The sequence below is a fragment of the Carassius carassius genome, chromosome 47 (genome assembly GCF_963082965.1).
Source record: "Carassius carassius chromosome 47, fCarCar2.1, whole genome shotgun sequence".
NCBI classification, from domain to species: domain Eukaryota; kingdom Metazoa; phylum Chordata; class Actinopteri; order Cypriniformes; family Cyprinidae; genus Carassius; species Carassius carassius.
In genome coordinates this window covers 2,015,827-2,028,356 of record NC_081801.1, presented here as the reverse complement: position 1 = coordinate 2,028,356, position 12,530 = coordinate 2,015,827, and the positions used below count along the sequence as shown (strand labels likewise).

Sequence of the window (12,530 nt, the reverse complement as noted above, 5' to 3'; positions counted from 1 at the left end):
TGTATGTATGTGAAAGGAGAATTTTAGTGTGTGAAAGCAAGAATATATGTATGTGAAAGGAGAATGTATGTGTGTGAGAGTGCCAGAATGAATTATGGCTTATATGGCCCCCCATATTAAACTGCATAAACACATTTCATTACATCAAATACACAAAATAATGTACTTTTTGTAACGACATATGACCCCTTTAAACTTAAATCACAGCAGCATCCATCTATAAAGGATGTAGACTGTCAAACATATGAAACTGTTCAATCATAGCGGTGGGCGTTTACTTCAGTCTACAATCTAACACAGCTATTAAAAGTGTTCAGATGAGAGGGTCAAAACAGGACAGAAAATAGACTGTTACTTCTATATTATATATTCATTTTTTTATGTAAAAGCCTTGATAACATTAAAGTAGAATAGGTATTCATGACCCCTTTAACTTTTTACTTATGTCAATATATATATATAATATTAAATCATTCTTTTATAACTTAAATCGGAAAAATGTCTCTATTCAAATGCATTATAGAGCATTGACTTTTTAAAGTTCAAATAACTGTATTTATTAATGATAAATGACATATGATAAAACACACACATTTATTTTAGAGGAATTGTGTATTTTATAAATGAAAATGAATGTCATCATCAGCCGGCCGAGCACAAGGTGGAGTCTGTGTAACGTCAGCCGTGTTCTTTTGACAGCAAGCTTTTTATTTTGAAGCTGAGGAAAAGTGCTGATAACATCAGAATATTTTTTCACCAGCAACACTCTCTGTCTTATATAGATGTATAGAGGCTCTTTGTCCAAGATTGACTAATTTTTTTGTATTTTTGCATAATTCTTTTTTCATACCTTTCATTGTTATCAGGAACAACGAGCTTTCTGCAGGATTGAGAAATATATATTAAAACACTGATCACAATCACTACGAATTCTGCTAAAAACAAAGTAATCAATTCATATTGATAATGATAATATCATTGTCATCATCAGAAATTTATTTAATAATTCAATTAAAATATAGAATTAATTTAAAAATATTTTGTATTAAATATCTAATAATTAACAAGAAATACACATTTCAAATGTATGAAATTATTGTGAATTCAATTTTAAATGTAACTTCTCAAAAAGTTTTTAGAAAGATGCAAGTGTTATATTAGTATCATTTGATTGAATTAGATTTTGTTTTGATAATTTCTTTTATTTTTGTTAAAACTTTAGTAATTTTGTTTTTCTATTGTTCTAAGACACGTCTATATAATTTTTACAAATTTATATTTATTTTTTATAATTTAAGTACTTTTTAAGTAAAACGAAAGTAAAATGAGACATTTTTACAGCAAACAAGCTAAAATAAACAAATGAAGTTTTGTTCATTTTAGTTTTGATTATTTATTTTAGCACTTTGAGTTAAACTTAATAAAAATGAGAAATGAAATAAAGTAATATATATATATATATATATATAATATTATTATTATTATTTAAACATCTTATTTCAAGTAACAAAAATGTTTTGTTTTATGGTTTTAGTTTTGGCTAACTATAATAACCTGAACAACCAATTAACTTTTTGGTCTTCATTTCTTTTCTTCATGGATTTAAATAACATTGTGCATCAATAATATAAAGATCCAGGAAAACTGGTTACCAGTGTTTTGTTACAGTGTGTAGTGGAAAATGTGTGTGTGTCTGTGTGTGTTTCTTCATGGTGTTAGCAAGCCAAATCATTGTTTTGACATGTTTCTGCCTGACACGAATCTGTCGATTATTGGCTCTCAGTGCTGTTTATGTGCCTGTTTAAAAGCATTAATGTAATATTTTTCTCTCTTTACTCATAGCAGAGGGTCTCTCAGGATGAGTGCTCGACATCGGGCCGCTTCCCAGGATTCCCAGGAGGAGCCGGATGATGAGGAGGTGCCCTACACCGACGACGAGACGGACGACGAGGTACATTCAGAAGACGATCTGGATCGGAGAGATGTCCATGTGCCAGAACCAGTAATCATACCCACGCCTGCCGCCGGTGAGTTTAAGGACAGATCTGATGTTAAAGTGTCCTGTTAGTGCTCCTTCTGATTGTGTTTCTCCTCTCAGAGCCCGGCTGGAGCATCCGAGCCAATGACAGGGAATACTGCAATCAACCCAAGTTTCAGAAGAAGGTCTTTCTGTGCGTCAAAAAAAGCAGATATTCTGTAAGTGAATCCGTTGGTATTTTTTTTACTCAAACCTGAATTCCTGGTTTGGAATAATTGCGATTAGATTTTTCATGTTTCTGAAAGACGCCTCTTCTGCTCCATTTTTTTTTATAAAACGGTAAAAACACTAATATTATGAAAACATTAATAATAATCAGAAATGTTTCTTGAGCAGCAAATCATGATATCAGAATGATTTCTGAAGATCATGTGACACTGAAGACTGGAGGAATGCTGCTGAAAATACAGCTTTGATCACAGAAATAAATTACTTTTTACAATATATTTAAATAGAAGACACTTATTTGAAATGATAATAATATTTCAAAATTTTTTTACTGTATGTTTCATCAAATAAATGCAGTCTTGGTGAACGGGAGAGCATCCTTTAAAAAACATAAAAATCTGAAATATTCCAGACTTTCGACTGGTTTTGTTGTGTATATAGTAAAAAAGATTATTTACATTAATAGATATATTTATTTGATTTTATGCTTTTGTATTGTTGTGATGTGCTGCAGTGATTAATGTGAACGTGTAAACAAAAGTTCATTGTGCGCTTATTTAAGACACTCAACTATACAGATTGTCCTGATAAATACTAGCTCTTTGAGGAGGAACTCTGAAATGTTAATGTCAAACTGCATTCTAGTATGTTTTTCTGTCAAATGTTTAATTTCTAGTCAGTGAAATCACGAATCACCTTTGGATTCACCTGAAAAACAGCAACAACGTCATAGTTCATAGTTGTACTCACAGTGACTTAACAAACAATGCAAGTCAATCTTACGGTTACACTTCAGTTGGAAACATTTATATGGTTAGAAACGCCTTCAGGAAACACCAGATAATTAAGTGACATGCCATGCATTTTGTTTGAGTTTATCTGTTCTTTCTGGGCTTGGCCTCTAATATGATCTAATCTGAGTATTTTATGGTCATTTTCTTACATAATTTACACACGCAACAGAGAGGTGGAAGTTTAAGATCTTTGGTATGACAGTTATGTTAAAGACTGGAAAAAGATGTGTTGTGATTTGCATCTAGGTAAATCAGTTGGGTTTGGTAACTAAAATTCTGCACCAGAAAGAACGTGAATAGAACTAAAATAGAGAAACCAAAAAACAGGAAATGAAATTTAGAGACACATTGAATCATTGAGTCATGAGAGTGTAACTAAATATTATTATCTTTAAATATTATTTTTGGTTCGTCTCGCAATTCTGACTTCTTTTCAGCAATTAAAAAAAAAAAAAAGGAGCTAGAATTCCAAGATAAAAAGTTTCAATTACGTGTTTTGTTAAAAAAAAAAAGCGTATTAAAGTAATTAATTCTGTATTTAGAAAAAAATCTTTCCGTCATGTATGTATGTTTATAGATTTTTTTAATTGCTATAAATATTGCAAAAATATATTCAAATATTATTAAATGAAATAATTATACTTTTATCATTTTATGACTTATTTATATAAACTTCAATCCATCTCTTTTTATGTCAAATATCAGAATACTGAGGCAAAAAAGTGTGAGATGCAAAATCAGAATTCTTATTTTGTGTGATTTAAAAGAAAATCAGAATTGTGAGATTGTCACAATTATGTTTGAATTCTGTGGTGGAAACAGGTTTCCATAGGAACCTTCCCCACATCTGAAGACAAGCTTTTAATTTGATTTTAGGGTTTCAAATATATCTATCTTCTATTCCAGCCTCATATTTCAGAAACATGAGAAAATCTGCATCATTTCACAACCAACAAGCTTTAAACGTACCGAAAAGCCTGGGTTACAATGAAAAAGTATTTACCTTTACAAAGTCTTGGATTTTTTCTTTGAAATACTGATACATCATTTCATCACGTTCAGCGGGGAATGTTTTATATAAAGTGATTTTTACTACATCTTGGGATAAGTGTGTTAAGTGCAATAGTTCACAATTCAATTATTTTTGAATGAGAACCTGCAAAAATTAAGACATAAAGTTTTATTCCAGTTACATTTGTTTTCATTTTAAGGGCAACGCAATCAAGACGTACAAATATAACATCATCACCTTCCTGCCGCTGAACCTGTTCGAGCAGTTTAACAGAGCGGCCAACCTCTACTTCCTGTGTTTGCTGATCCTGCAGGTTTGAGAGACAAAACACTGCCATACTGTACCTCACATAGTGACCTAACTCTGCATTAATAAATGTCTTATTATACACAATTTATGAGTGCAACGCAAATTTGCCTTGGTTTTTTAGGCTATCTATGAATCAAACTTTTTTTGAAAAACGAAAAATCAAGACATTTATTATTTATTTATTTTGTTATTATTTTTTTCTCTTAGAGAATCACCTGTTGCTCTTAAATGCAACATATATATTAATGTAAATATTCAAAATATATTAAAAAAAATGACAGAATCAGTTATTAAATATTTTTTAAGATCTTTTTGATGGGTCTTTTTGATGTAATGTTGTCATTTTATGAATCATATGACCATATTTTGTTTTCATATGTCTGATTATTAAAATTAAATGAAATATACAAATATTGTTATATAAAATTAAATATATTGTGTTTAATTGAATAAATAAATATGTAAATAATTATACATTTCAACAATCATTTGCTGAATTTCATGCTGTTTTAGGAATTATATGAACATAGGATTTAAACTTTAGTCCATCTTTTTGTCAGATCAAAACAAAATATATATATATATATATACATATCTGTGTGTGTTTAATGTATATCTCAATAAAATATTAATTAAAATATTAAATTAAATTGAAGTAATTGAATTTTAAATTAAACAAAAAAAAGATTTAATTTTTTAAAAGATGTAATAATTCTGTAATATTTTTTAAATATATTTTCAATATTTATTAAAATATTTTATTATAAATATTAAAATATTATTGAAGATAAACATGGGTGATAATTTTTTTTCTGAATCAAATGAACATAGGATAAAAACTTCTTTTTGTATGTCAGATCATTAAAAAAAATGATATATTAAATATATAATATATTTATATATATTAAATATATTAAAATCTATAATATATTTATATATATTAAATATATTAAAATCTATTACATTTATTAAATGAATTGTATTAAATTTAGTAATATATAATTGAAAATGAACCGGTTTGGTTTTTATTTTCATGTTGTTTTATGAATCATCTGAAGGATTGATATGAATGGCTGTGTTTGCATGTGTCAGGTCATTCCTCAAATCACCACGCTGCAGTGGTACACCACCCTGGTGCCGTTAGTGCTGGTGTTGGCCATCACCGCCATTAAAGACCTGGTGGACGACCTGGTGAGCCTCTGCACAGGGTTTCTGATGAAATAATCATTAATGACATGATGTGCTAATGGTTTCTCTCATCTTGTTGAAAGGCACGACACAGCATGGACAAACAAATCAACAACAGAAAGTGTGACGTGCTGCTCAAGGGCAGGTGAAGACCGACTTTAATCTGCTTTAATACTCAAGTACAGGAGAATAGTGCTCATGTTTGTCAGTGAAAAAATATTGCATAAAAATTTTGAAATTAATGCCCAGAATGAATTCTTTTTTTGTCAGATTTGAAGAGACCAGATGGATGAACCTACAAGTTGGTGATGTGGTCAGACTAAAGAAAAATGATTTTATTCCGGTAAGTCATTATTGAATCTGTTTGCCTTCCTGTTGAGAGTTTCCCATGTTTTAATTTAATTTAATTTAATTTTATTTTTATTTTTATTTATTTTTTATTTTATTTTGTTTTTTTTATTTTATTTCATTTTATTTTTTATATTTTGTTTTTTAATTAAATTTTGTCTTGTCTTGTTAATTTGTAATTTATTTAATTTATTTAATTTAATTTAATTTAATTTAAATTTCTTTTAATTTAATTTAATTTAGTTTTAATTTAGTTAAATTTAATGATTTAATTAAGTGTTTTAATTTAATTTAATTTATTTAAATTCATTTAAATTAGTTTTAATTTGTTTTAATAAATTTTTAATTTAATTTGTTATTTTATCCATGCACCATGTGAGTGTTGTCTTAGATATTTTCATCTGTTGTAGAGCTTTTATAATTTATAAAAAAAAGAATAAAAATAAAATGAAACATTAAAATAAATAAAATTATCTATTAAATAAAAAAAAATCGAAGAGACTTGAAGGTTCGTTATATGCCGTTTTAAATATAAATGATATATTTAATTTATTTTAATTTATTTAATTTATTTCATTATAAATTAAGACTGTGTTTATGGATCTTAATTCTTGACTCACACCTTGAATATTCATTTACTTCAATGTCATGTTTATGTCAGCTTTTCCTCTTTTTTATATTTTAAAGTATGATCATAATTCAGTTTCTGGGTTTGTCTATCTGTATTTTTCATTGTTTCATAAATATATAAAATATACGGGGGAAGTCGTGGCCTAATGGTTAGAGAGTCGGACTCCCAATCGAAAGGTTGTGAGTTCGAGTCTCGGGCCGGCAGGAATTGTGGGTGGGGGGAGTGCATGTACAGTTCTCTCTCCACCTTCAATACCACGACTTAGGTGCCCTTGAGCAAGGCATCGAACCCCCAACTGCTCCCCGGGCGCCGCAGCATGAATGGCTGCCCACTGCTCCGGGTGTGTGTTCACAGTGTGTGTGTGTGTGTGTGTGTGTTTACTGCTCTGTGTGTGTGATTTTGGATGGGTTAAATGCAGAGCACAAATTCTGAGTATGGGTCACCATACTTGGCTGAATGTCACTTCACTTTTTCACTTTATTTAATGAGAAATTTACTTAGATAAAATGATACAAATAAAAATATTAAATTGGCATAGTTCAATATTTTAATGTTCAGAATAAATGAAATATTAATATATTAATATTAATATCTATCACATTATTCTCTATTTTAAAAAGGACCTGACTGAATCCTGTTGTTTTTGTGCATTTCTCTCTTTTTTAATGGATCCTGATTATTAAACATTTGATTGTCGTAACATTACCCTGAATATTTATTTGGTGTCAAGTTTATGCTCCAGTTTGCGTTTTGTCTTTTATTGTACAGTATGTGTTTCATCATCATTTTTAAGTTCTCTTTCTCACCTGTGTTTTGGCCTCATGTAGGCCGATATTCTGTTGTTGTCCAGCTCCAATCCCAACAGTCTGTGTTATGTAGAGACGGCGGCGCTCGACGGGTAAGAGACACACGAAACCATACAGTGATCAGTGTATTGGCTCTCTGAATCACACTGTTGCAGATTTCCACACTTCTAGACGAGTATTTCAACACACAGTGCCTGTTTTTTTTTTTATGGAAGCCATAATCTACTTCTGGCCATAACTACAAAACCATTTGTGCTTGCATGAATCAGTATTTGTGTAATTTGATGACTTGTTTTTTTTGTAATTACAACATTATGAACGTACATTGAAGTGCTCAGACATTTGTTTCATTAATATAAAAAAAACATTACATAATAATGTAATATTTTAATATTCTTTATTAAATGTTTTATACATTTTTTAAAATGTATTTTTTTTTACATATTCAGTCAATTAGCTTAGTCCTAATACAACATTGTTTCATAAATATTAAAGTATTAATTTGATATAATATTAAAATTTTATACAATTTTAATTTTAATTTAAATCTTTTAATGCTAAAAGTATTCTAATATTAAAGAAATATCAACAGCAAGAAACCATACATTTCTTTTTTATTGTTTGTTAATATTATTATGAGTTTGACTGTGTTTATGGATCTTAATTCTTGACTCACACCTTGAATATTCATTTACTTCAATGTCATGTTTATGTCAGCTTTTCCTCTTTTTTATATTTTTAAGTATGATCATAATTCAGTTTCTGGGTTTGTCTATCTGTATTTTTCATTGTTTCATAAATATATAAAATTGTAAATGTTAAATGTTTAATTGATAGAATATTGTATCTTTATTATTTTATAAAATCCTTTTCACTTTAATTTAAGTATTTTATAGTATTACAATATTAGTGAAATGTCCACTGCAAGCAAGTTGAAGTTGAGGGGATTTTTTTTATATATATATATATATATATATATATATATATATATATATATATATATACATAAAAATATATTATAATATAATATTGAAATAAAATCTATATTTTACATTGTTTCATGAAGGGAGATGTGAGCTAGTTTTTGTGCATGTTGTTGTCAAATGACTTTTATTTTGTAGTTTCTGATTGTTCGCTTTCGTTTGGTTTGTCCAGAGAGACGAATCTGAAGTTTAAGATGGGTCTCAAGGTGACAGACGAGCGTCTTCATGAGGAGGATCAGTTGGCCCGATTTAATGGTGAGTATGATACGAGTGTTTGACAGACTTTGAGACAAAACAAGCACATGCATCGTGTCCAAACCAGGCGTGGCACTTGAATCCAGCATCAGCTCATTCTTCTGTCCTTCTGTCTATTTTGAACCGTTAAGATTTAGACACTAAGCAACTGAAAGTTTCAAGAGAATTTAAGGGCGATTTTAAAGTGTAATCTCTTGCTCTGTGTCTTTCTCAGCGTTGATTTTGTGCGAGGAGCCTAACAACCGTTTGGATAAGTTTATGGGAACGATGATCTGGGACTCTGAGAGTTACCCGCTCGACCTGGACAACATGCTGCTCAGAGGATGCAGGATTCGCAACACGGACGAGTGCCACTGCCTGGTCATATTCGCAGGTCAGTTCGATACGTGCACGTTTATGTTCAGGGTTCGGTGTGTGTTTGTGTTTGTTAAAGCAGCTGTAATGTTTCGTTCTTCAGGAAATGACACTAAGATCATGAGGAACGGAGGGAAGACCAGGTTCAAACGCACCAGAATAGACATACTGATGAACTACATGGTCTACACGGTCAGTTAAACTCGTCTTCATATTCATTAGCATTTCACTTTTTTCCTAAGTTCAGAGACATTTGACTTTCTTTTTTCACCCACCTTTACACAGCATCCCTTGACTTTTTAATATTCCTTATGACTTTTTTTTTAATCAAAATTTTTTTTAATTATTTATATTTACAAAATGTATTTATAGAGTGTATTCATGGTTTTATTTGTTATTTACATTGTGTAAATTGCATCATTAACATTATTACCTACTTATAATTTTAATTTATAGAGAGTGCATTTATTGAGAGGCTTATTAATAAAAAGTACATTCTTAGATTTATTAATGATTTTTTATATAGTCTGCATATAAAGTTTATATATTAGAGTTAATTTATAACTTATTTATTAATCTTATTATAGAGAGTGCATTGAGTTTTATTTATACATATGTATACATAACTTATGTATAGTGTTTTTATTTAAATGTTTACTTTTATTTTTTTATAGAGCATTTAGAGTTTATTTATCTTATGTGTAGAGCGTGCATCCTCATAGTTTTATTTATTTATATTATTTATTTCTAGAGAATGCTGTTCTAGACTTTATTTATTAGTTGTAATTATAGAGAGAGATTTTTGTAGTGTTGTTTATTTATTTATTAAATATTTTTATTTATAGAATAAATTGATAGAGGTTTATCTAATAGTTATATTCCATATTTTATTAATATACTATAAATTGTATTTATAGTCAGTGAATTCACAGGTTTGTTTATTTATTGTATTCAAAATTGTCATTTATAACTTGAATTTATAGAGAGTGAATTATTTATATTTTTAATTGTATATTTATTAATATAGTTTTATAGAAATATAGTTATATATATATATATTAGTTTAGTTTTTTATTGAGACCATTTGTAAAGTCTCTTTTCAAATCTCTATTCATCTTAATAATGGAGAGTGCATATTTTGTTTTTTTTAAGAGTAATATTTTAAGATGCTGTAACATAAGCATTAAATCAATCCTAAAATGTTTCCATGGCTCTCTGGTTCTCCCTGTAGATCTTTGGGTTGTTGGTTTTTTTGTGTGCTGGTCTGGCCATCGGACACACGTACTGGTACGAGAGCATCGGCTCGAAGGCCTGGTATCTGTTCGACGGCCTCGGCTACTCTTCATCTACCCGAGGCTTCATCAGTTTCTGGGGCTACATCATCATCCTCAACACCATGGTGCCCATCTCTCTCTATGTGAGGTACGACAGCCGTCTCTCCTCCGCTCTCTGTGCACACAGCTCTCGTTATTCAGCAGATAGCTCACTGGTTTTGTTCTCTCAGTGTGGAGGTGATCCGCCTGGGACAGAGTAGGTTCATTAACTGGGATCTGCAGATGTACTACGCTGACAAAGACACGCCGGCCAAAGCCAGGACCACCACGCTGAACGAACAGCTGGGGCAGATCGAGTACATCTTCTCTGATAAAACCGGCACGCTTACGCAGAACATCATGGCCTTCAAGAAGTGCACCATCACAGGACGCAACTACGGTAAGACAAACCACCAACTCTGTTTTTAGAGGAACAATATAAATCCAGAAATGTTTCTTGAGGAAGTCAACCGGATAATTTCAACAGTATCTCATTTGATAGTTTCTAATGGTGCGTTCACACCAGACGTGAATGAAGCATTAAGCACGAGTGATTTACATTTATAGACTACAGACATCGTGCAATGCGATTCGTGCGAATGAGGCAGCGTGATAGACGCGATTCGCATTATAGACGCGGCGTGAATTATGCGTTTCGGGTGTTTTGAAGCACAAAATGTGAATCGCGCAAGTTGGAAAATCAGAACTTTGGCAAAATTTCCCGCCGTGTTAATCAATCAGGAGCTTGCTCTAGTAGTGATGTGATTACAACTTAGCGAGCGGAGGGAAAATCCAAAACAACAATGGAGGACAAAGTCATCTTCGCTGTATGTGGATACCCGAAGCTGTATGATACGTCTTCATACTAGGGGTTGAATGACTTCTGATTTTTTTAAAGTCGACTTTTATGCGACTTTTAAGTTGAGTCGAAGTCGACTAGTCGCTGATGACGTCATTAATGAACAAATAAGTCTGGAGCTGTGAAAACACCTCGTGTACAGCTATGGCATATGACACAGCGCTGCATACATGACTATTGCTCCTATAAAAGCTCATTTTTATCAGTTCTTTTGCCTTTGGGTCGTTTTATTTCTCACAGATTTCTACTCGTTCTAAATAAAGTAACACCGTAAAGATTACATTTATATGAATGCATTAGTGAGAGTGATTGTGTGTGTGAATTATTTAGTAGTAGTGATGCTGTGGGATTTAGTTATTAACAAATATATGCTTGAACTTTTCAGTTTCTAAGCTATTTTATTGAGAGATCACAGAACTGTGTTGACAGTACATTTCTGTGCTCAATGATTCTGTGCGCGAGCGATCTGCACATGACGTACGAGCTACTGTCTATGTGTCTACTGTACGTTACAGTGCAGTAGCGCATTAGATCAGAACAGCAATTAACTTACCTCAACTGGCAGAAGCCCCTCCCATGATACGAATTAATGTCTGTTGTGACGAATTTCACTCGTGAATGAAGCGAATAAATTCAAAATGTCCAAGTGTCCAACTACGCGCGAATAGCACAGTAAGGCCTTTAACTGCTCAAAACTTATTGGGGAGGGGATCTGGGCTATGCTTCCCTGCCTCTGCTGAATTACTTAAAATCTAACAAACCCACTCTGAAGTCCTGATCTGAATCAAATGATTCGTGATACACGCTTTGATGTATCGATCTGAATTAAATGATTCGTGATACACGCTTTGGCGTATTGATCTGAATCAAATGATTCGTGATACACGCTTTGATGTATCGATCTGAATTAAATGATTCGTGATACACGCTTTGGCGTATTGATCTGAATCAAATGATTCGTGATACACGCTTTGAAAACCCAATCTGAATCAAATGATTCGTGATACACGCTTTGAAAACCCAATCTGAATCAAATGATTCGTGATACACGGTTTGATGTATCGATCTGAATCAAATGATTCGTGATACACGCTTTGATGTATCGATCTGAATCAAATGATTCGTGATATACGCTTTGATGTATCGATCTGAATCAAATGATTCGTGATACACGCTTTGATTTATCGATCTGAATCAAATGATTCATGATACACGCTTTGATGTATCGATCTGAATCACATGATTCGTGATACACACTTTTATGTATCGATCTGAATCAAAAAATTTGTGATACACTCTTTGAAGTATCGATCTGAATCAAATGATTCGTGATACACGCTTTGAAAACCCAATCTGAATCAAATGATTCGTGATACACGCTTTGAAAACCCAATCTGAATCAAATGATTCGTGATACATGCTTTGAAAACCCAATCTGAATCAAATGATTCGTGATACACGCTTTGAAAACC

At 31.4% G+C, this 12,530-nt stretch overlaps 1 protein-coding gene across 1 annotated transcript in view; it reads left to right on the top strand.

The window, feature by feature from the left end:
* The window catches only part of LOC132130509 (phospholipid-transporting ATPase IC-like), a 49,376-nt gene that overhangs the window by 21,931 nt on the left and 14,915 nt on the right, over window positions 1-12,530 (top strand). The window contains exons 2-13 of the mRNA XM_059542229.1: window positions 1,843-2,027; window positions 2,099-2,196; window positions 4,212-4,325; window positions 5,414-5,512; window positions 5,593-5,654; window positions 5,780-5,852; window positions 7,316-7,386; window positions 8,450-8,532; window positions 8,747-8,905; window positions 8,990-9,078; window positions 10,118-10,308; window positions 10,391-10,599. Coding sequence (XP_059398212.1) covers window positions 1,859-2,027; window positions 2,099-2,196; window positions 4,212-4,325; window positions 5,414-5,512; window positions 5,593-5,654; window positions 5,780-5,852; window positions 7,316-7,386; window positions 8,450-8,532; window positions 8,747-8,905; window positions 8,990-9,078; window positions 10,118-10,308; window positions 10,391-10,599 — 1,417 coding nt within the window. The 5' untranslated portion in view covers window positions 1,843-1,858. The remainder of the gene's footprint in view (window positions 1-1,842; window positions 2,028-2,098; window positions 2,197-4,211; window positions 4,326-5,413; window positions 5,513-5,592; window positions 5,655-5,779; window positions 5,853-7,315; window positions 7,387-8,449; window positions 8,533-8,746; window positions 8,906-8,989; window positions 9,079-10,117; window positions 10,309-10,390; window positions 10,600-12,530) is intronic.